This window comes from Halyomorpha halys, unplaced genomic scaffold (genome assembly GCF_000696795.3).
Source record: "Halyomorpha halys isolate HHAL.00 unplaced genomic scaffold, Hhal_1.1 Scaffold899.1, whole genome shotgun sequence".
In the NCBI taxonomy this organism is placed as follows: domain Eukaryota; kingdom Metazoa; phylum Arthropoda; class Insecta; order Hemiptera; family Pentatomidae; genus Halyomorpha; species Halyomorpha halys.
Window position 1 is genome coordinate 607,299 of NW_027105398.1, and position 26,010 is coordinate 633,308.

The 26,010-nt window shown below is 33.9% G+C and overlaps 2 protein-coding genes across 8 annotated transcripts in view; one reads left to right on the forward strand and one right to left on the reverse strand.

Moving 5' to 3' along the window:
• The first annotated feature begins 4,278 nt into the window (after nt 1–4,278).
• Nucleotides 4,279–6,994, forward strand: LOC106686945 (cuticle protein 6.4). The gene is made up of 3 exons (XM_014430555.3): nt 4,279–4,419; nt 6,385–6,628; nt 6,835–6,994. The coding sequence occupies exons 1-3, from the start codon at nt 4,399–4,401 to the stop codon at nt 6,930–6,932; spliced, it is 363 nt and encodes a 120-aa protein (XP_014286041.1). The 5' UTR covers nt 4,279–4,398; the 3' UTR covers nt 6,933–6,994.
• Nucleotides 6,995–10,833: 3,839 nt separating this feature from the next.
• Nucleotides 10,834–26,010, reverse strand: part of LOC106686950 (zinc finger protein 420) — a 26,273-nt gene continuing 11,096 nt past the window's right edge. For 4 of the 7 annotated variants that reach the window (XM_014430566.3, XM_014430568.3, XM_014430571.3 and 1 more), the window contains exons 3-9: nt 25,210–25,254; nt 25,089–25,133; nt 22,051–22,146; nt 20,264–20,338; nt 18,435–18,527; nt 18,292–18,351; nt 10,834–13,911 (exon numbers count right to left, since the gene is read on the reverse strand). In XM_014430566.3, coding sequence (XP_014286052.1) covers nt 11,354–13,911; nt 18,292–18,351; nt 18,435–18,527; nt 20,264–20,338; nt 22,051–22,146; nt 25,089–25,133; nt 25,210–25,254 — 2,972 coding nt within the window. In that variant the 3' untranslated portion in view covers nt 10,834–11,353. The remainder of the gene's footprint in view (nt 13,912–18,291; nt 18,352–18,434; nt 18,528–20,263; nt 20,339–22,050; nt 22,147–25,088; nt 25,134–25,209; nt 25,255–26,010) is intronic. The other 3 variants (XM_014430572.3, XM_067050815.1, XM_014430567.3) reach the window with 2 other exon arrangements.

The following is a 26,010-nucleotide window of genomic DNA, read 5'->3' on the forward strand; positions in this document are numbered from 1 at the left end:
AGAGCCCAAACCTCTTCCCACGGTAAGAACATTTACCAAGGGGACATCTCCTTGCCATCTCCCAGGTGGTGGTGGAGGGGCAATATCCCGAAACAGTGGGTTAGTGCAGGCCTTCAACCCATCAAAAAATTTGATGTGTCTCCGGCCAATGTACTCTGGAACAGAGGGCAGCTGGAGTTCATCATGGATAACAGTGTTTCTGGCCCTCTGTAACGTTACAGCTCATTTGCTAATAGTAATAGATTTATAGGTGCAAATAAAAAATTGTAAAGATAAAAAAAATGCACACAGGGATTAGAAAAAAAAAACATAATTGAATCATCTTTTGCTGTCATTAGCATCAGAAGGGTTCTTGACTACTAAGAAGGCAATTAATATTAAACAGATAATCAAGAAATAAATTACAAATGACTATAAAAGGTGGGAGTTAGGAGAAGGAAATGGAAAAGATGGGATAAAAGGAGAGGTCAGAGAATAATATAACAAGGTTAATGGGACTCTTTCGGCCCCATCACCTAGCCCGAAAGAGAATAGCATGATGCCACGTAATAACGTGGGCTTGAACGGAATTGGGTGACGAGTCCAAAAGGCACTCGCTATCTTGAGGAAATATGTTCCCACCGTTCGGCCACGTATGGAATCAAAAAGGTCCTCCCAGGCTACTGGCTCTCTCAATTCCTCACGGGGGATTTCGAGCCAAGCTTCATGTCCACAGGAGGAATATCGACCTATGCCTATGGTATTACTTATGGTGTTCCGGAGACTGCTCAGTACATCATTATAGACTACACCGCCTTTGATGCACTACACGCCAGATTGCTGAGAGAAACCGGACTCAACGCCTTCACAGAAGACAATTTTCCTCAGCTAGTGACCGAAGAAAACTACCCGTATTACAAAAAATTAGTGTACTGGTCGAAAACAATTATTGAGCGAGCCCACTTCAATCTTCATCAAGCAAGATCAGCCCATGGAAAGCCAGTGGACGGAACAGCCGCAGACTGAACCTTAAAGCTGATTGTAAATTTTTTGTTAACATTTTTAATACATTGTAAAAATTATAGATTTATAATAAAAAATTATAAATTGATTTATTAGCAGTAGTTTGATGCTAAGGATACATGCGTAATGTCGAACTACTGCTGCACGCCTGTATTGCTCAAAGGTAGATGCAAATAAATATATTGCGCATAATAATGGGTTAATAGGAAGTTGAGTTATCGAAAAACTTAATACGACCACTTGTGATGTGTTGTTTTACTGTTTATATCTGTAGTTCCTTGTACACGGTAATTAACCAACTCATAGACCATAAAGACTTGAAGATTTAATTTTATTGTAAAATAAATTATTGCATCAATATTGAAAAATACTTATTACAAACTAGGGAGCAATAGCTTAAGGCTAAGTTACTTCATGTCTAATGACTAAAGCTAAATGTTTTAATGAATGAATGCATAATCTCCTATAGCTGGGAGAAAAATGGAAAATTAGGGAAGAGAAGGGAAGAGAAGGGGTGAGAGAACCAATGGTTTATGCAGAGAAGAATAGAAATTTGAAGGAACCTAAAATTTTGAAGATTCATTGCACAATAGTGGGAAAAATTAATGAGATTGAGTAAATGGAGAAAAAGGAAAGAAGAGTTTGTGTCTCAACAAAATGGTACTTGTAAAATTGTTATACTAAATGTCAGCATCCGGTAGAATGTCAGTTTAGGTTCTATTGTCACTTTCGGTTAAGTAATCGTTTCAGCACTGACAAATTAGATAATTGGGTTGGAAAATAAGTTCGTAGCGTTTTTTTACTAGTGATTTCGATAAAAAAATGATTTCTGTGAAAAAAAGTGATTTCTCTGAAGTGATCATCGCCATACACACTGCAAATTTTGTTAACCATCTGTGCATCCTTTTCGGAAATAAAAAATTATTAAATGACGAAAAAAAAATTTGTTCTCTTCCATTTTGAGCAAGCAAGATACCACTTAAAGATAAGGAATCTCGGTTGAAACTGATGCATAAAAGCACCTTAACTAATCCTTTTTTAGAATATGTAACTATTATTAAACAGGTAAACATGATTTTATAAACACAGAAAGGATTAAATTGAAGCATTGACAAACTTATTTTAAAACCCAATATATGGCTTTCCTTAGCAAATGAAGATCCTGCTTTCCGGTATTCCCTACCTAACCGGTAAGGTGTCAGATGTCGACCTCATGTGCTATTCAGGATAGCCCCAAGAATCAACAATATAGTTTATAATAACATTTGTTGAAGATTTGTTGACTCGTAAGTAATGCTACGTCTCTCGAGAGATATACCTCTGCAGATCTTCACTTATCTGTTTTTTTTATAACGCTGAAGGGACTTGGGGCTGATAATTACTTATGGTACTTTGCAGGTACGATATAGATTTTACCATCTATCCACTGAGCATACACAAATTTATTGTCATTGATACAGCAATAATTCGAAAACAACCCGTACAATTTATTTTATTTGAAGTTCAAAAAAAGATGAAGATGAGTGTAGATGTGGTCTAGTATAAATTGTATCAACAACATTCGCTTGCCTATACGAAAAATTAATTTCCATTATACTCGATTTCAACTATATTTGGAACAATTAGCATCCTTTAAGCCATTACGAAAACGTTTGATATAGTATACCTTCCGAAATTCCTGTAGGATACTGAGTTGGGACCTGACGGATAGAATCTTAAGTCGAATCACAGCATTAAATGAAATAAAAGATTTATCAGAGAAAATAAATAGGGATTATAGAATTAGCAGAAATCAGAGAGGGTCTGAAAGAAAATCATTGAGACTAAACAGTACAAACGGTTTGGGTAAATCTGTAGGATAGAGAAAGACATAGACGCTATAAATAATTGGGATCATCGCTTAACTTGATGTGCTGAAATACGTTCAACGAAATCATTTAATGACAAAAGTTATTATAAATAATAAAATAGGATAAAGTATTTTTTAAAAAAATATTACTAAAATAGAGAAGCTTGGCAATCCTGTATTCTTGTCTGGAGCCGCACTCACACTAAAAGAAACTAAGAGAGGTTGGGGAAGAAAAAGAAACATGTAAAACAGTTTTCATCAGTTAATGGGGCATAGGAATTACCCTTGTTCATGACTTTTTTTATTATTTTATTTTTATACCAGATCGGTCTTTTTTAAAGATTTTTTTAACAGTTGATTATGAGGGGGTATAGTCATACCAATGACACCCCTAACTATATACAATGTTCTTATTAAAAGAAAAAATAATAATAAAATAAATAGATAAGAATAATGCTTCTTAATAAAAGAGGAAAGTAAAATTAATAACAAAAAATAATGATATTGGTACACTTAAATAAAACAAACAATTGTCTTCTAATAGTAAAAATAAACAAATTAGTTTGAAAAAGTGAAGAGAGAAAAAAAAATAATAATAATGAATAAATATAATGAATAATAATAATATGTAAATAAAGGTTGAGTGACTATGAATTAATTTTATATTTATTAAAAATTTATAAAAGAATGTCCTGCAGCAGTCTGGGCTTCTTGTTCATGACTGATACATCTATAATAAAACCTATGCCCAGATCATATAAGTAATTTCAGACATGTAGTCGAATTTTTTTTTATGTGAGTTACAAACGATAAATGTTTCTCAAAATTGTTCTAAAGCTAAACAATTTTTCTTGCAATTAGTCTGTTCGCTAATAGTGTCGACAATGAACTGTGGGGGAAAATCAACTTACTAGTTCACTATAGTAAATGTCTTATGTTTTGCTATGGGATTATTTAATTATGAAATAATAGTCGGATATGAATAAAAATAACCTTTAGAAAAATACCCAAATCCATTTATTTTTAAACTTGCTATGTCTTCAATTCCTGATAACAGTCCTAGCTGTCTAAAAAGAAGGCACTTTTCTGATCTAGAAACATTATTGAGTTCCACAAATTTTACTAAAGGCAGTTGTAAATTAGAATAAATAAATAATGTTTAATGATGTCTAAAGTAAATTTAAATCCTGCAATTATTTAATTGTTTCCTTATAATAACTTTATTCGCTGAATCATTAGGAAACAAGAGTGCTGAAGTGTGAGGAGTTTCCAGCCATTCTGCCTTTCCAGAAACGATTAAAGACAATTAGTCAAATGAATGGAACGTTCAATACGAACGGGGAATTATCCTTTGATAAAGGAAGCAATAGAGAAGAGGAACAAGAATTAGAAGAAGATAATGAGAGTGGGAAGGTGAACCTGAGACAATGTTTCCCTTGGCCTAGTCGGTCAGTCTACCATAGACCCTTCGCATATATACTCAAGCACGCGCACACAGAAATAACTATAGCAGTTCTAGCAGCGAGCAGTTCGTCTCATAAAGGAGTATGTCTCGTCTCACCCTACTAGTAAGTACTAAAAAAAAATATTATGTTAGGAAATTAATAACTCATTTTAACTTATTATTTAAAACGAGAAAACATATATATTTGTTCATCAGAATTCCTTAGTTATTTTGAAATATTGTTTGTAAGAAGTGATAGTGACTTAGATAACAATAAGATAGTAATAATATTGTTCAAATAAAAATTATTGCCTTTAAAATAATTGATTAGTTGTAACATAGATGGGATACAACAATACAACGATATGTGAAATAACATGGAAACTGTAAAATAAAAATAAACCATAACTATTTTTAGCCGATTCCCTAAATTTTTCAACTAAAAATACTATTATCTTGCGTCATCTGATATCTGATTACAAGTATATTATTTTATTCCAATATTATAATCTAACGATGTTTCGTGCCATTTTCACATTATTCGCTGAAAATAAACCATTGTACATTGATATAAACCTAATAATAACTTAAGATATCACAAAACAGCTCCTTTTGGAATATTGATTAAATGAAATGTCCCATATTATACACGAAAAAATTTTTATGGCCATAATTATTTTTCCTTATTTAGTTCAGAGTTAAGGATAGATTAAATTAGTAATAAGGCCAAGCATTGTTTAACACGCGAAGGGTCATATTTAACGTTAAAAATATTCTTGGAATAGTATTTATTAATCAGTGACAATGAATAACTACAAAAAGATCTCTTTAGAATAAGTTTCCTTGCTATAAAAAACGATCATTGTTGTTTTTAACTTGGATTCCCACTCTACCTTCAGTACTTATTATTCACAGCGGTTACTGACAATTTCGTTTTTGCGCTGTAGGAGCACTAAGTTGATTTTACTCTAACCTACAAATGATGCAATGGTCGTATCAAAAGAGTTTTTCTTTACATTCAAAAGGTGAACAATGGAAGACTTGTTCAGCATTTTCAGGAAATTCGACCGATGGGCATTTAGATTCATATTTTCCAATGACCCAGTGTAAAGCACCTATTGCTGGGCACGAGCTTACGGACAGGTTGTGGGAGTAGGTAGCGGGAGGATAGAATAGCTTAATTGTAATGGGCGATGTTAGGTTTCCATAATAGGGTTTGCCAATAATAATAACTACGTTGTAGAAGCCGAAAGTGATAGGGTGATAAGGAGGCCATTAAGACCTCTAATAATGGTTTAATTTTTCCTAACGTTTATTGGTGATGCTGCTGATTCTACACTAGTAGTAAATTTGGTCACAAAAATATATTTAACTTTAATTTCAGGAACCCAAATCAAATATTCATTTAATGCTTCACGGAACAACCTAATTCCAATTTATGTATACGTATAAGAGTGTATAAAAGACAGTAACACTTGGTTATGATTTATGTTGAACCAATTGCGTAGTTGACCTAATAACTACAAGCCCATAAGAATTTAATGGTGTCAAATCTTTCTATATTAAAGACTAGTTTAGTACACACAAAATTCCATATCGAATTATTATAATTAAAATCCCAAGGATAATAAGATGACATGATCCTTTATAGGATTTATAGTACAACCGTTCACAGATTTTCAGTCTGCGAACATGAAAATGAATCTTATCAACAATGAAGGCCGAATTCATAGCGTGAAGTTTAGCTAAGCAGTTGTGTTGAAAACACATTTGAGTGAAATTTTGAATCAGTCCAATTCGAATGATTTCCAGTTTGTGATTGGCTCGTACTCTTCCCATATTCCTCTGCCACGCCCTTGGTTCCTCATAAGACCCGCATTTTTGGCTTCACTTTTTCTATCAGCCAACTTTCTCCATTATACTCCTTCCTTCAAGTTAATAAAAAACATTTATACATTAGTTTTCAAAAAAGTAATTTAAAGACAATTTAACTTAAAAACTTATACCTAAACTACACGTAATTCTAAGAAATACAATATATTACTAGCATAAAACATAATTGACTATAACAATGTGCCATGCATTGCAGGTGTTCGCCGCCTTGGCTGGAGTGGCCACTTCGAAACCGTCCTATTTGGACTACGGATATGATTACCCCACTTCCTACTCCTATAGTTCGAGGTACTACGGCTCTCCAGGTTACTACGGAGCCTATGGTTCACCAGGCTATGGATCCTATGGTTATCCAGGATACGGTTCCTATGGTTCTCTGGGATATGGCTCTTACGGTTACGGCAATTCTTACTACGATTCGCTCTACCCTTATTCTTATGGTAAGATGCAGATCTTTTTTTTTTTTTTAATCGTAAATTGTAGAAATGCCTCATGTCTCAGTCAATAAATATGGACATGTATGATTTATGCAAGTAACGATTCAATTATTGTAGTGTAATAAATTAAATACATGATTTTAACTAAGTATGGTGTGATAATAATATTAATATGCAGAGCTCAATAATCTTTCTTTTGAAATTTACAGGTGGCTACTCTGGGCTGGGCAGATATGGTGGTTACTATGGCCGTGGTTATAGTGGTTACTACAGGAGTCCATACTACGACAGATATTCATATTATTAGATGAGAAAATCTTTTGTATATATATGTAGATAACTCTCAAATATAAGTAGTTTTTTTTTTAATGGAAAAACTTCATTTCGATACCAATGAATTCAAAACTCCTAATTCAAGTATTTTTATTTACAGATTTATCAGTAAATTTTTTTTTTTACTCTTCCCTATCTAATAGGAACCAACTCCAAACCCTTCCTTACCTCTCAGAAGAAGTAATGTAAAATTTTTATTTGCCATTGACTCTCTTATATTCTTTCTGAATGGTTATATCCACTTAATTCTACGTACTATCCTATATTATTGTTCTGACCACACTAAATTCTCGAAATGTCACATTATCTTTGAAAGACCGATGTCACGGGATTCAATTACATGTAGAATATACAGTAAGAGGACGTATTGTGATCTTAGAACATTTCTAATTCGGGTTTTGGACAGAAACAAACGTTTTGATGTCCCCCTAGTCCAAATAACGGTTAGTGTGGACAGTCAAGCTCAAAATTGAAGATTCGTACCACTCGCCCTCAACCATCATCCAATGGAAAATATTTTATATTTTCATGAAATAAGAAAACATTTTATATTTTCATCAAATATGAGAATATTTTATAGTTTTATAAAATGTGAAAATATTCTATACTTTCATAAAATCTAAAAATCAAATTTATTATCCTATATCCTCATTATTTTACACCTTTTTATGTTGTTTTTTTCTTTTTTTACTCTCACATTGACTATTTTATCTCTACATCTTTTTGACCGTTAGATTTCTGTTTATCTAAAGGTGGATCCACATGTTGGCCGCTCGCCTCGGATCGGAGGCTCGTACAAGTGCTCGGCAAAGAAAGAGCGGACCATCAACATGTCAGTGTTATTCAGAGAGGCAAGCATGGCGGACGTACTAGTGGTTCAGCCATTGCACTTGGATTGTATTATTTTTATTACAAAAAAAGAAAATGAAAGGAAATTAAATATAAATAAATAAGATTAAATATAAAACTTATTATAAAAAGTACCAACAAACAACTTTAACCTCCTAACAGCTCTCAGTTGCAACTAGACAAAGAACAATGGTGTAGATGCTACACGAGCGCTCTCACGAACCCCTTTGATCTGTGGCAAAAAAACCGACTCTCGACGGCTCGGTAACGAGCCTAGGCCAACCAAGCCAAGCCACATGCTCGCGTATGTCTGAGTTCGCCATGGCTCAGCCAACATGTAGAGGCCCCTTAACGCCTTTTGCCGACCTGCACTCTGGCGGCTTTTCCTGCAATTTATAACAATGTAGTCTTGATTCTCTTCCTATAACCTTACTCTCGCATTTCTTACTTTCTTCATTCCCCTTTCTCCATTTATTTCTTCTTACCCCTGTTCTTTCCTTTTACAATAATTTTTTTCATAAGCTCCATTATTAATTTAACTAATTCTTTATATTCATCTATATAACTTAAAGGTTTTTAATGTTAATCAATATAACATTCTTATCCACTGTATCATTTATTTATTACTCACATTTATATGTACATAAATAATAATGTAATCAATCTACTACTGTCTTTGACCATAGCTATTAATCAACTAATTTATATTTTCATTCCATTATTATGTATACTTCCAAATTTTTAGTCTATTATTTATATATTTTTATTATTATTATTTTATTTTTTATTTATTTTTCCTCTCTCTGAATGATGGTTGTTGTCTTTTTTGTTTTTATAGCCCTAAAAATCAGGTAGAAATGTCGGCACAAATAAATAATTCGTTTGTTTATTTGTTTTTTCTGCTGACCGCACCCCCGACCATCTCCCATTATATATCTACGATCAACTATCTTCACACCATCATTTGGTTTATTAAGTTGTTTTAAGTCAACTCTCTGAGCTATTTAACGCCATCGAGACGTTAGCTTTCAGTGGATCAGAAGATTCTAGTGTAATATTTATTTATTCAAATAATACGTTTAGAAATATAATAAGTTAAGTGATTATATACAAGTCAAATTATTTACCAAAAAAACAATACATAAATACGATGTCTGTGTGGTGGCAAAAGTCATCAAGTCAGCACCTAACGGCTGGGCGTTTGTAGTATAAACCAGTAGACATTTACAACAAAAAAGTGACTGAGAATTAATATTAATTAAAAAACTTATTATCAACTACCAGAGATAGGCAAAAATTAGGTATAGCTAAAATTGCAATGGATACGATCCTTATTCATGAATGAACCATTGATAAATAAATATATTATTATCCATGGCAATTTTAGCTATTAGTTTCATAGTTGCCCAACTCTGTCAACAACTAAATGTGAGCACGTTTTGAGAAACTATCAACTTTTTTTAATCCCCCAGCTTAGCCATTTCTGGCATATGGGGTTAGGCAGTATCACCCAACTGTCAACTATCAACTCTCAAATATGGCGTACCGGATGCCAAGCCTACGAAAGGAATAGAACCCGTCTTCAGGTGACACTCGATGAAAAACAACGCCATTCCAGAATTCCAATCTCCTAGATGATTTTCGATCGTCCACCGCTTCTGCTACCACCAAGGTTGCAGAACCGGTTGTGGGCAATTGGGATTTCCAGCCAGGAAGCCTGTCGAGTTCCACACCGCAGCATTCCCATACATGAAAGACTTCACCCAATTCTCCCTGAGGAAGCCGCTCTGGAGCCTACTGACCGACCTCGACGCAGAACATTACCAACAGCAGGCAGTGTGTCGGTTCAATGCCGATATAATTGATGTAACATGTAGCGTTGGGAGCCGCGGGGTAAGGCCGTGGCTACTAACTCCAAGGACCGGAGTTCGAATCCGACTGGGCAGAAAATTGTTTTCTGTTACAGGGCAGCCCTAAGAACCCTCTTGCAGGTTCTGGAGCCCTTCTGGGGTCCACCCAGCCTCAATATATATTAAACAATATGGTTCATTTTTAAATTCTATTTCATCTTTCATTTCCATAACATATGCACCAGAACAGGATTAGTCTCACAAAATGATGTCCACACCAAGAATACTAACCTGGCATTAGTCATTAGGTCTGTTATGACTCCAAGGACAATTCCTATACATTCCCTGTGAATTTTTCTTTGACAAGTCAATTTTATTAGTTTCAACTGTATTTCACAGTTTCATACCAGAATGATATAACATTACTTATTAGGTGTCTATATATAATTCTCTATTTAAATATGGGATAAAAAAAATCCATTTTTAAAAAACTATTTATTACATCTATAACATATTTGTCAGAACAATATTATTTACAGTTATGTTTAGATACGACAGTATAAACATTACCTTTCATTTGAAAATAGAAATCATTAAGTCAAAAAATTAATCTGAACGAGTCATTGATTGTGAATAATTGGCATAGTATGTAAACATAGTGTGCTGAGGGAAGCCAGTGGTTTCCAACCATTTGTTGGCGGTGGGACCCTTTTGGCAGAAAAAGAAAAAACGTGGAACACTTTTTGTGTCGTTCTAATTCATAAATCATGTTGATTAACTTTTCTCAGAATAAAAAATCAACCTAAATAAATTTTAATTTATTAATTTTGCATAAATTGTTAATATTTTTTATATATAATGTTTATTAATTTTCAGGATACTTAATTTATTCAAAACAAACTTTTAACAATTTGTTTATTCAGGCCTAAATAACATGCATTTTTGCAAAGCAAAGAGCAGGAAATTTGTCATATTAAAAACTTTTTTTATTTAAAAATTGAAAATATATGTATATGTATTTTCAGTACTTCTGAGCACTAAACTCAGATTAAGAATATATTGATTTTAAAACTCCAAAAATATCTTAGGTAATGTTTTGAAATACCGAATCAAATAGTTAATTTTAAACATGTTTTAGGATGATTTTTCAATGATTTGGGAAAGCAAAAAATAAAATAAAATAAAATAATAATATATTAAAACAAATAAATAAATAAAAAAAGATACAGAAATAATACAAACATGTAGGCAGTGATATTAAAACTTGCACAACCATGAATCCTTCTCCTGAAGAGAAGGGCTGCAGAATTTCTTTTCTTCCCACAACTGGTTCTAGATTTACAGCACAGCCCAGTTTCGCTGTTTCATCTGCCAATCCAATGCTTCCTGCTCTGCATCATCTTTAACGCTTACTCAATAGTAATAATAAAATATTGCAGTGTATCCTGAATGCAACAGTCTATGCCAACATTGGTGGTCAAAGCCTGACATTTTTGACCAAAGAGTAACATAGCAGACCCAGATTACAATATGAAGACCTACAGCCATAGATTCCAAATCAATATTTACTCAAAAAGTAACCACACTTTTTGATACTGACTTAAAGATCGTCAAGACTTCATTGATTTAGAAATCAATAAAGAGTTATTGTAAGATTTTACCTTCAAGTTTTAACTGAGAATCTGAGAGATATCCCTTAAAAATGTTGAACCATAACATGATTTCTCAAGCAGCTAAGTTCAACAGAACTGAAACTGCACATAGGACAATTGAAAGGTTTACCTTTCTTATGAACTGTCATCACATGCCTTCTCACACTACGACTATATGCACTTGTAAAGTCACACTGTCCACACTTGAAGCACTTCACTTTTGACTTCATGCCATTTGAAATTTTCTTTCCCTTAATATTCAAAGGCAAACCTTCTTTTTGTTTATCTGATGAAGATCTTAATTTGCAAACAGGTTTTTTAATATTATAAATTTTCTTTTTCGTACTTTTTATCTTAATATGCTGATTTAAACCGTTTTTATGAACTGAAATGACATGTTTGTCTAAATCATTGCAATTTTGTGAAGTATATCTACACTGAGAACAGTTTTTCAGCTTTTCTTTAGAATGTAAGTTTTTGATATGTTTTTCAAGCTCACAACTACTATCTGTCATGAATTCACAATTTTTACAACGAATTGGTTCCTTATCACTATGAAAAGCCATTAGATGTTTTTTCAAATCTGAGAGAGAAGATGGTTTGTATTTACATTTTTTACATCGAGAGGGGTTAATAACAGGGTGCTGGCTCTCTGAATGTTTCTTCATACTACGTTCACTAGCTGTTTTAAAATCACAGTCTGGGCAGTGATACGGTTTCTCTAAAGGATGTTTTGCCATCATATGTCTTTTTAAATAAACAGCTTCCACAGCACTGAATTCACACTCCAGACATTTGAATGGTTTTTCTTTGTCATGAACAGCTCTAACATGTCTCACTAAATGGTGAGGATTAGAAGTTTGGTACTCGCAATGCACACATTGGTTAACTTTTACTTTCTTACATTCAATACTAATACACTGTTCCGAATCAACAATATTTGAAGGTTTACTAGAATGTTGAATTTTTATATTATTTTCTATTTCATTAGAAGAAGATGTTACGTAATCAGATTTTAAATACTGATGAGGTTTTCCTTGCTGTTGTTCACCACTTGAACTACATGACTCAGTCAAGTTAATGTGTATAGGTTTTTCTAAATCACTTGGATGGATTGTAGTAGTATGCTTATTCATTTCATGAACACTAGCAGTTTCATAACTGCAATCTGGGCATTGATAGGTTTGCTGTTTTGGATGCTTCGACATTACGTGCCTTTTCAAAATAACTGCTTCTGCAGTACTGAACCCGCACTGAGAACATTGGTAAGGCTTTTCTTTAGCATGGATAGCCTTTATATGCCTATTTAAGTGAACAAAATTAGTAGTTTTAAAATCACAGTGCGTGCATCCATGATGTTCAGCATTGATAAACAAATTATTCTGTTCAGGATCACTTGCACTTACTTTCTTGGCCACTGAAAGTTTTTTCGGCTCCTGAATCTGTTCGATATTACTATCAGAATCAGAACATTCTTTTCTTTTAGAATGGGTATTCCTAAAATGCCTTTCCATTGTTCGTTCATTCTCTGTTTTAAAATTACAATCAGGACATTTGTAAGGTGTCTCTCTTGGATGTTTGGCCATTGTATGTTTCTTTAGCATAGCAACTTTAACAGCTGAAAACTCACAAAGAGAGCATTGAAAAGGCTTGTCTTTCTTATGATCAGTTTTCGTGTGTTTACTAAAATCTCGAAGAATTGATGTTTTATAATCACACAGTGAACACTTTTGCAGTTTGACTTTTGGGTGGTTGGCAGTCAAATGCTTCACCATTTCATAACTACTGTCTGTTCTATAATCATCATCTTCAGAATAAGATTTGCAATCTGTATGAAATGTGGCAATATGTTTTTCTAAATCTTGATAATGTGGAGTTTTGAATTCACATTTTTCACATTGATGAGGATGCTGGGTCTCTGCATGTCTTTTCATATTGCGTTCACTAGCTGTTTTGTAATCACAATCTGGACAATGGTAAGGCTTCTCAAGAGGATGCTTGGCCACTATATGTCTTTTTAACTTGCTTACCACAGCAGCTCTAAAGCTGCATTGTGAACAGTAATATGGTTTATCTTTAGCATGGATAGACCTGACATGTTTATTCATGTCACGAAGATCAGTGGTGTGGTATTCACAAAGAGAACACTGCTGGACTTTATGAAGAGCTGTAATGTGATTTTTTAACTCCTGGGGACTTTGAGCAGTAAAGGAACAATCAAGGCATTGATGCGAATCAGCTTTGTTATGGAGAAGTGCGATATGATTTTCCAGATCCTGAAACTGTTCAGCCTTATAGTCACATTCTGAACAATAGTGGAGATCGTTCTTCTGGTGCTGTCTTTTAAGATGTCTACTCATATCCCGCTCACTTAAGCATTTATACTGACATTTTGGACATTGGTACGGTTTCTCTGGTGGGTGTTTTAACATCATATGTTTCTTAAGTGAAACAGGTTCAACAGTTTTATAAGTACATTGTGAACATTTATGTGGTTTATCTTTAAGATGGACCTTTTGATGTCGTTTTAAATGATCAGGCCTCCCAGTTTTGTAAGGACACAGAAGACACTGATGAATTTTTGATGTTTTACGAGTAGGTCCTAAAAAAATAAATATGAACATAAGAAATGTTAGCTTACAAATGAAAATTAATTGATTCTATCAATGATTCAGGAATGCAAGAGTAACCATTGTGTCTATCAATGTTGGTAATAAAATTCCTTACTCCTTCAAGAGTTTTCTAGGAAATTTCAAACTGGTAACTTTGTGATCAGAAGCAATGTTTAACAAATGAAAACTGGAAACCCCTACATTTTTAATTCTTTTTTTATCACTAGTTCAATTTATGTTTTAATAATCCCTACTATTTTTTTTGTTTTATGAAGATTTTTTAAATCATCTAACACTCATGTAACATATTAATAATAGTAAAAGACAGGACCGAATCAGGCTTTGCTTTCTAGTTGTGGATAAAAAAGCAAGATTCCATAAAATTGCAGGGCTTCTCTTTCAACCAAGTCACTAATATTAAAAACAAGTGGATGTTGATCAAGGGAGCTATAGCTCCTGATGCTCAAAACTCAGAACTTTGGAAATTGTCCATCATGGAAGCTTATAGAGATGAATGGAACTGGATACGGATTGTTCAGAAGGATTACCACATTATTAATTCCAGAAACAATAAAATTCAAATAATGGAGATGATAAATCTCTTTGAATATTGAATCCAAAAATGAATTAGCATAGTACAAAAAACATAATATTTTCATTTTTCTATAAATATTATACACTTTTAATTTTTTTAAAAAATGCCATAATTGTATATAGACTACATTCTGGTGATGTTTTAACATAATTGTGTATTTAAAATAAAATTTTGTTACAAAAGTTACCAGAAAGAACGAAATACAAGAAACTAAAAATTGTAATATGTTTTGCTTCCTATTTCTAGTTTCTGACATATGTCCTGAATTGGAGTATTTTCAATGATTGTTAGATATTTTAATGTTAATTACACACTTATGGTGAAGTTAAAAAAAAAATTGCTCCAAGAATTAAAGTTATAATGGATAACCAAAATATGACAACAAAAAAATTACTGGGCAGAACAAAGACACAAATGTCCCGATGGGAGTGTAGGCATAGATTGGAGCAACCTCAGCTCAAGCTGATAGAGTTGCCCAATCCACTGCTAACTCTAACGAAAAAGCAAGCACTCTTAATTTAGCTTACCATCCTAGTCATTCTGCTATCGGAGGAAACTTGGTGATGGATCTGCTACCACATATCAGGACACAGCCAACACTACCCTCTCTCCAAGACCCAGAAAAGCTGCAATAGGAAAAAGGGAAGGCCCCTATACCATGGAGATGCGTCTGAACCAAGGGTCCCAAGGGTCTCTGACTAAAACTGCAAGGTTCCAACAGGAACTGGTAGCTGAGGTTGCTGCTCCTGAAGGGCAAACACTGGAGCAAAGACAAAGCTCAAATGTGACGGAGCCACCATGCAGGTCGGTGGCCAGAACTGCAAGGCTCCCTCCCATTGGCAGTCAGAGCTCCTGTTCATGTAGGGCAAGCTGCGAAGGATAAACCATGTTTGACTATGACGGGACAGCCTCAGGGGCAGTGGCCAAGGCTGCAGGGATCTCAACAGAACCAGCGTCTAAAGCTACTGCACCTGGAGGGCAGCCACCGAAGCACAGCGGTGTGCTTCCCCAAGGTTTAGCAGTTGGAACTGCAAGGTTTTGTTTGAAATATGTAGCTAAGTTGACTGAACCTAAAAGGCAGACTCCAAAACAAGATCAAACTATTGAAAAAAGAGTTAAGAGTTCCCTCTGAGACCTCTGTTCTTATATATTATATTCTTATTATAGTATCATCTCTGTACCTATGCATCCCAGAGCCTGCATTCCTTTTTTTTTAAAGTAATCTAAAACTGCTGCCTCTTTGGCAACTATACAGAGATTCTAAAACAGCCCAGTTTACCCACTACACAAGGAGATAAAGGAAAGGCAGGTATCATGATGTAGTTGAAATATTTGTGAAGACTCATCCTCCACAACAGAACTTGAGAAGGTCTTGAATGGTGGAGAATGTCAATACTGGCTGCCCAGTGAAGACTTGTCCTCCACAACAGAGCTGGATGCTAATGCATACCAAGAGGTATGGGGCAGCTCCAACAACAACCACACAGATGAAAAAATCATAGATACTATTATTAATTTTGATGTAGACATACTTAACAGGGACAGGACACCTACCTTCTATAATGGGATCAGGTTAGAAATTATATGCTTTACTTTGGCAACATGCAGTGTCAGCCAGAATATAGTTAATGTAGGCATGTCTACATTGAAGAGTTATGCTCAGATACATGCTCGTAAATACATTAGATATGATCTATATGTTGTAATGAGATGAACAGGAATTCCAGAATTTGCTTCTCATAGAATTAACCAGATGCAGTCCAAAGGTTATAAACAATACCTGGCATCTGGAATATTCCAATAATTCACTGACACGTACTGATGTCATCACACAAGAAATCAAAGTTGGCATCTTCACTGATATCCATAGTTCATTTAACAAAATTCCTTATAGCTTTATTAATGATGCGCTAAGGAATAGAAATATAGATCTCATTGCATCCGGATGGATTTCTTCCATGCTGGAAGAAAGGGTCCCTAAATCGGAGTTAGGCCACTCTGAAATGTGGATTAGACCCAGACTGTGGTGTTTAGTCGTAGTCTCATTGTTGTCAATCTTTTAACACTGCAGGTTTTTAAACACAGGGATACACAGATGATATTGTGATCCTGAATGGAGTAAAGTATCCTAATGTATCACAGATTTATTGCAAGCATCAACAGACATCCTGGAGGATTGGTGTAAGGACAACAGTCTGAACATCATTCTGCTCAAGGTTAATGTCTATGTCTTTACTAAGAAAGAAAAGGTGACAATCAGATCACCTACACTAAACGGGATCCAAATAAACCACGGTAGAGAGGTGAAACACCTGATGGATATTCTGGACCATAAATTACAATGGCATAGGCATGTGCAGAAGAAATTTGGCAAAGATCTTAACTGCATATGGGCTTGTAAAAGAGCAGTTGATGCGACTTGGAGGCTTAAATCCAGAATGGTATACTAGCTTTTCATTACAGCCATAAGACTATGGTTCAATATATAGCTCTAGTATGATGGCACAGAGCCCTGGAGTTGGCAGGATATGGAAAGATTATTCATTGGATAAAGGAGGATAGGGTGCTTTCCATGCACTCGGACACTCAAATCCGCAAATATAAAGACGCTAGATTTAGTGTAAAGATAAATAGAACCGAAATCCAGAAACCAAACAAAGGTATTAATCGCTACACAAAGGCTCCCTAAGAGCCCAAGGCTCAGGAGCTGGCATCTGGTGTGGTGATACACTTTTAGAAGGTATATCTATTTTCCTAGGGAAGTACACATCAGTATTTCAATCATAAATACTTGGGATAAGTTATTGGGCCAGTACGCTTATAGAGGAAGGACTCTGGTAGAAGAATAACAATTTACACCAATAACCAGGAAGCAATAGGGACACTTAATAACTTTGTTAAATGTTCTACAGTTGTAGAAGACTGCTATGAAGTATTCAACAAATTCTCGCAAAAGTGAAATATTGCTTCAGCTGGACAAGAGGCTCTAAGGAAAGTCAGAGGTCACTGCAGACATAATATTAAACATATGTTTAACCTCAAGCTTACGGGATCATCTCTGTGCAGATTCTGTAATGCTGAGGATGAAACGACATACCACATTGTTTGTTAGTGTGACTGATTTTCAGGGTTCAGGTTTGCACTGTTTGGTGTGAATCATGTCGTGGACTCCAAGCGGTGTGAATTGATCAATCCCTCAAGCATACTAAAAGTTGTAGAACCTACACATCTTAAACTTTAATGAGCTTGTTATAATGTTGTGGTGTTTCTACAATGTTGTAATGTGGATGACGCACAATAGGCCTTATTGGTCACAGTGCTATCTGAAAAAAAAAAAAAAAGACGCCTTACATTTTCTCGCTAAATAGCCCAATCAGCAGATATAACTCTCTGTTTAGCAGTTTCCTTTATCCCTATATTTGCCAAAATCAGATATTCCACAACTCATGAAAATTGAAGTAAGATATTGAATTTTTTAACTAATGAAACTTTCCAAACTTACCAAAAATCCACAACGAATTCAAAATCAAACAAAATCCCTGACATTCTCAAATTTTTCAAAATCCCGACTGGCAGACACCCTGGTAAGATACCACATACATTCCCTACCATATAAACAAATTTAAAAATACAAACAGAATCCCATTGATTTATAGAGGTTATGTTTAAATTTTACTTCATTAATTAGTTAACAAATTTCTGATCACGCAGAAGTTTAGTTTTCTCAAACCAACAGATAAACATTAACTAGCTTGACATATTCAAAAAGAAATACCATTAATAGTGGCTTGAATATTGTCATCAACAGAGTCCTTCTGTTCTTTACCTGGAGGAGCTAAAATGAAAGAAAGAATGAATTATGAAAAATTCATCATAATGATATAATATTAAAATCGTTAAGATTGATTGATCACTTACAATAAATCGTTAATGCAGCTTTGGCAACAGATACTTCCCTATCAACAGGGGATTGAATAAGTACTTCTACAGTTTCTTGCCTAGCTTGAAAACCTAAAATATTAAGAACTTAATAATTACTAAATCATTTTTGCTAAAAATTGTGGCGATAATAGTCTAAATATTAAATCAAATTTTCTCTGAAAACAAATAAACAACAAAATTTGTGAACACATCTGCCAAATTCACAGAGAAAGCAAAGTAATAATTTAAAATTTAGGTAACTTTCTTCTTCATCAATACAGTAGAACCTCGTTAAACCAAACTACATGGGATCAGATCAGGAATAGTTCTGAACCTATAAAAGGTCGACTGATCAAAGAAAAAAAATATGTGTTTTAAATATAAATTTATTTATTAGCAAAACAGTGTCGGCTTTTTGTTTTTTATATCCCAATTTTTTATGCTTGTGATTTATTAGGGAGCAGTTACTAATTAAGGCTAGTTTTATGAATATTACAATCTTGTTCCAGATGCTATTTGTTTTTACTTATCGATGATTTATTATACCCAAACAAGATCAAAAGATTTTCAGCTGGAATCGAATATTGTCAAACTACATATCTGGAGCCACCCTTTAAAGGCTGTGAATGCCTTTGATGCCTATGGTTGATAGGATTCAAATTACCAATTTTTGCATCAAAAGTGAAATTATTTTCCTGAATAATCAGTCCTGATAATGTCCCTTTTCTCCATTTGAGGTTAAGTAAAGTTGATATTACATCATCTAAAATGCTATTTGCATTTTTTTTTAATGTCCTCTGTGCAGCTTAATCATCACTGCCAACGTGTGTTGGATTTGATTTTAATTCTTTCCTTTTACATCGGCAATCTTCAGTCATTGTCTTTTATCTTCTTTAAATGCCTTGTTTTACCATTTTGAAAAATTTAAAAAGTCTGTCAAGTGCATAAGTCAGGGTTTCAGTAGTGCTTTCTCACTGTTTTTATCTTTGCTTTTAATATTATCTTAATTTTTTCTGTGAACTAATCTCATGTTCTAGAAATAATCCTTTTTCTCAAAATTTCTATTGTGTAGGTAATAACCTATATTTCAAGGTTAATGATTTGTTGTTCGGGAATAACATTTATGGAACGATCCTTTGTTGAAATATAGGTGTATCCAGAAAGGGTTTTTTGTGTGAGGGTAATTGAAATTAACTGATGAAATCAGATAGAACTGGTACCAGACCCCTTTTATACTAATCCCTAACATTCCACTAAATTTGAGTCAAATCAGCAAGCAGTTTTTAAATTATAGGAGCTCCATGGAAAATAAGTCTGCACACTTGTAAAGGTGGATGGAATATGATGGTATTGGGACCCGCACAATCCCAGAAAATTTCATCAAAATCGTATAAATGGTTCAATCTATTTTGCATGAACATTACTTATACCACAGACCAATAGACACAGAACGAACCAAATTTGCTGCTTGATGTCTGAAATATAAGAACTTTTATGAGTGAAAATTTATAATTCGAAGGAAATATGTTTTTTCCATTTCCTGCATCAATACAAAGCTTCCCAGCCTTTGATATGGAAGAACCAAAACACTGAGTAGTTAAAATAATTTCACTTCACCAGACCAAGCTTGATATAAAACTGAAAGAGTCGCTACTAAAAAGGATAGGAGAGGGTTTTCAATGAATTAACATTTTCAGATAAATATTCATCATGAACTTGCCGGTTTAATGCTTTAGGAATTGAGGTCCAAAGATGGTTAGATTACCCAGAGAGTCAGTTTAACAAAATTCTACCGTATTTGGATAAAACTGATTAAAACAACTTACAGTATTTTACAGAAGGCTCTTCTAAGACAAATTCTTTCTCTTGCTTGACAATTCCTAGATCAATATTGTCAGAAGCTGTAAATGAAAATGATATCATAAAAAATGATCTTATTCTAATATCTTAGACAATTATAATGCTAACATTTTTAATTTGCATTTAAAATAAATACACTGAGCCAAAGTTGTAAAATAGGCCAAAGGAAACAGAAACCATCCTAGTGGTACCAAGATTATAGAGTAAAAAAAGTAAACAATTAAATGATCATGCTAACTTTATCATTTATTTATTGAAAGTTCTTCCAGATCCAATGAATATGAAGCAGAGTGAAGAAGATCCTCCAGGGAATCAACTTACTTAAAAACAGAATGTAAAACAATAATAGGCCAAATACTATATTTATTTTCCTGAAGGATGTTTTCCATTGTCCTAACTAAAATCATAGTTCTTCTTAAACAAATTTATTTTTGCAATATAATTAAACCTACCAATGATCTGAACCAAACACATTGCGATACTTGTACCAAATTTTTCATAGTTGTAATTAAATATTTTTTGAAATTGCCTTAACTAAAATTAAATCATATATCAGTTAAAAGGTAATGTAGAAAATGATCATGATTATGAATGTGGTTTCAATAATTTTTTTTTTTACAAACTTATAAGTAGTGCTTATTGATTGTCATCATTGTCTTTAATAAGATAATAATATTTATTGAGGATCATGTTTATTCATTACATAATTGATATAATTGTATCAGTTGATACATTAGGTATTATGATGTTCAAGGGAAGAATTCTTGGAAAAAATAGAAACACAGTCAGAATTTAATGGTCTCATTGTTCATTTTACGTGCATATTACACAATACTTTTATTGATTTTTCAATGATTTTGAAGGCAGTTTAAAAATTTTGGAAGAAAATGAAATTAATGAATCTAACAATAATTCTATACACAAGGCTAATAGAACACACATAATAGGACAAGTCTTTTTTTTTTATTCAGAGTTAAATGCCCCTATGTTCTCCAACATAAGGCAAGAAAGACAGGTAACACAACAGGTTACCAACCTATTTCAACACACTCCCCCAACTACAGACTAGGACGAGCCTTTAACTATGCAAACAACGAGAAGATTAAAATGAAGGATGAAATTTTAAAAAAATTATTGTTCAGAATAATATCTGGAAAACTGGAAAAGATTACCCTAAATAGCCACCATATATTCATGATTAAACCTCAACAATTCCTGAGACCATCCGACTGTTATTTGATTTGAAATTTTTGAACTCTCTTTATATCATAGTCTGGACCTCAGTTTCCTGTTTACTCCACTTTAAAAATTTCCATTGAAATACATTTTGTTTTTTACAGGAAGTTCTTCACTCTCCTTACTACTGTTTAGACTACTCCACTGTAATATCTGCCTAATAAAAACTCACTGGTGAATCTCTGAAATACTATAGCTTTTCCAGTTTTGACCAATTGATCAGAAGTCTGGATATATCTTCAAAATAAGCATATTACGAAGAATGATCCAGCCCAGTAATGGAAACCGAGGTTTTGAGATGGGAGATCACAGTAACCAAAGTCTATAACATTGATAGTTAGTGTAAAGTTTATCAGATTAGGGTAACATCAGTGAACTGAGCACTTAAGTGGTGTCATTACTTACCAGGGCCTTCATATAAGTAATACAAGTAAAATAATGGTAGACTTATGTGCATTTATAAATGATGATTAAGAATGAAAATTCTAAGAAAATAACAAAAAATAATTATACTCACGAAAATGACCTTCATCAAAAAAACCGTCTTCAATTATGTTCTCCCCCTCTTCAAAAAGTTCTTGTTTTATAAATACTTGAGAGGGTATGTTATCATCTAAAATAAAATTTAAAATATAAAAATAAATCATTAAACACAATTGGGATCTAAATACTGCAATATATATTTATTAGAAACAGAAACAAATGTGCAATGTATTTAGGTCAGTATAACTTCCTTTGTACTTTTCTTTCCCCAAAAGCCACTTATTTTATTTTCTGGAAAATATCCTTAGTCTGCAGATTTCGTTGGGGACATAACTATCTAAATTTCAAGTTTAAAGATTTGTCATTTGAGAATAAAACCTATGGGACAAACGGTTTTAGAAATAGAGGCATATAAAGGAAAATACATTTGCACATGTATACATGGAACTAATGGGTGATTTTTGATACTGTGAAATGTTTTTAAACTAAGCCCCAACTTTCCTCCTAATTTAGGACGAATTTGTCTACCAGCTTTTGAAATTATATGTATCAAGGAAGTAAAAGTAAGCAATAGAAGTAGATGGGATCTGGTTAAATCAATGTCATCATCTAGCTTCCAATCCGGACAATCACTGAAAATTTCATAAAAATCGGATTAACGGTAGTAGGTTATGCACAAATGTGGATTTGATTACTGACAGATTAAATTGGTTCCTTAGTGCATAAAATGGGAGTGAATGGTGAAAAGGAAATAGGGTCTTGATCAGCAATTACTCCAAATGTTAGAATGTTGTTACTAAGGTGGAATGGGTTTTACTACTGGATGCTCTCATAATTATGATTGTTACTGCATGCATACCTTGGGGTTAATCATTGACTAATTGAAGTGTCCAAAAAATTTTTCCTATTAAGTTGATCTTTGATGAGAACTGATCTTGTAGATGTCATCACTCTTAGATTTCAAAGGGAGAAGAACAGAAAACAACATAACTGGCAACAGCATTGGGAGACAGCTAATAGGCTATACATAGGCTATACTCTTGGATACGACCTAATAACATCCCACATTCTAAAACTTATTCCTCGGAAAGCCATCCTATGCCTCACTTACATATATAATGCCGTAGTCCATTCCACATATTTTCCTGACCCCTGGAAATTATCTATAGTTAAAATCATTCTCAAACCCCAAAAGCCTCCACAATACCCATCATCGTATCGCCTTATCTCTCTATAACCGATCATGGGCAAAATCCTTGAAAAACTCGATTTGAAACGCCTATACCCCATCCTGGATTCTAATCATATAATCCCTGATCACCAGTTTGGATTTAGAACATCCCACTCTACTATCCAGCAATGTCACCGTGTAGTGGATGTAGTCTCGTCTTCTTTGGAGCACGTAATGTACTATGCGGGAGTCTTTTTCGATGTAAAACAGGCTTTTGATCAAGTCTGGCACCCGGGACTGCTTTACAAACTCTGTAAATTCCTACCTCCTACATACTTTCTCATCATTCATTCCTTTCTCATTGATAGATTTTTCCAAGTAAACTACAATGGTTCCTATTCATCCCTCTATTCTCAGTCTGCTGGTGTTCCTCAAGGTAGTATTCTTGGTCCCATCCTCTACACCGTCAATACAGCTGACATTCCAACCAATCCTAACACTATCATCACCACGTATGCCGATGTGTGCTTGGTGTTAATAATAACCCATTAATCGTATCCCAAAATCTCCAATCCCATATCACAGCCCTCGAAGAATGGTGTCGTAATTGGAGGATTAAGATAAATTCCAACAAATCCCATCAAATCACCTTTACCCTTCGTCGTAAACCTACTGACTGCCCTACAGTTTCATTTAATGATGTTACTCTTACCCCTGTCGAACAGATCCGCTACCTTGGACTACATTTGTACAAACGATTAACCTGGAATCCTCACACAAGACTGAAAAGACAGGAAACTGCACGTCTATTTCGACTATTACAGCACTTACTAGACAAACGGTCTCAACTTCTAACACATTACAAAAGACTGATTTACATGACTGTAATAAGGCCAATCTGGACATATGGAGTTGAGCTTTGGGGCTCCACTAAACCTTCAAATTCCTCTCGTATTCAATCCTTACAATCCAAAATCCTTCGTAAAATCCTCAATGCTCCTTACTTTTTCACAAATAAAATCATACATAAAGACTTTAATGTCCCCTATGTAACCGATCTAGCCTGAACCAGATATCACTCCTTCCATTATAAACTCTCTAACCACTCAAACCCCCTAGTTTCTAATCTTGCATCCTCTTCCATTCCTGACAATCCTCCGAGGCCTGAAAAGAAGATGGCCACGAGACCAGCTAATGTAAAATGTCATTAGAGTGCTACCAATGGGTAGTTTCTCTACACGCCTGTAACACTCCAATTTAACTTAGATCAGATTTACTAGATGTATAATAATGTACAGTTGTAAATAGCAATAAATAAATATTTAAAAAAAAAAAGTTTAAATCCCTGTTCTTGACTGAACAGGGAGGAAAGCAGACAACCAGTAGAGGAAAAGTAGTGGACTAAGACAAGCCAACCTGTTAATTAATAAACTCTCTCCTTCTAGAACAAAGTGGCTGGTAAGCCAAGACAGAAATTAAAGTAGGTATTATAATTATTATTCCATTGGTTCTTCTCAGACAAAAAGCACGATGGCCTACTTCCTGTACTAGTTATTCACACCAGGATAACAGGTCTAACAGATAAGTAAGACCCGAGTTATCGTAGGGTTACTCCAGGGACTTTAAGAGAGAGCAAGAAAACAGCCACTAGTACCAAGTTTCTATGAGATCAATCCAAGAAGAGAGGCAGCTCCTGTTTGTAAAGAGAATTTATTAAGAAGCTCCCGTAGACAAAGGATGATCTGTGTTAAGTGCAACCCTATGAATAGTGCTGAATGTGACACCTCACTTGATCTATCTGAGAACTAGGGTGCCCAGACCATGAATTGTTCTATCTATCTTAGAACTAACAGATGTGTTTAACTACAGTGAAAAATTAGAACAATCATCAAATAACTAACCTCCAATCAAGAGCTTCTTTTGGTGCAGGTCAACCACAACTGTAACTAAACAACAGTCTACTATAGTAATATCTGTATTGAAAACTAAAACTAAAAACAGTGGAATAAGAAAAAAACTTACAAGCCATCTTATCCTCCTCCTCTGTTTTCTTAGGACTGGCTACATCTGAAAAAGTTATCATTTGATCAATTCAAAAATTTCATTTTTATTAATGAAAATATGAGAGTACAAACACTAGGATACATACAGGTAATGTGATTATATATTCAATCTAAAACATGGTTATTTGACTATCGATATCTATCTTTAATAAATAATAAGCATTTAATTTGAAACATTTTTCACACCCAAGTATGTCTTTTTAGTCAAATATACAAGAACTATTCTCAGTATGTTCACAGTAATGATATGTATATATTCTTACTGCATCACTATTACCTTTAGATAATTGTACTTTCTTCTTTTTTAAATATTTACAACCAAAAGCTAATCTATTTAAGTATGCTGAAAAATCATTAATCTATAAGTTAGTTTCTAGATAATCTTCTTGACTCCAGTTCTCCAGCTTAATCATATTCAACGTGATTAAGTTTAGGGCTGCTAACATCTGCCTGAGGATCTTGTTCAGTTCTTCCTTTATTCAAACAAAACTAGGGCAATAAAACAAGACATTCCTCTGTCATATGGAAGCATATGTAGGGCACGATGAGTCATCATCTACCTTGAGATGGGCTAAACACGCCCTTAAGAAGCCATACCCTTATTATATTAAACTTAAAATAATGAGAATTATTTTAAATAAACGAAAGCGTAATATAAGTACTATTAGATATTAATTGTTATATATATATTGTAATATGCTCTTTTTGAGTAGATAGTATATTTTGATGTATAAATGGTTTTAATATGTTTTATTTTATG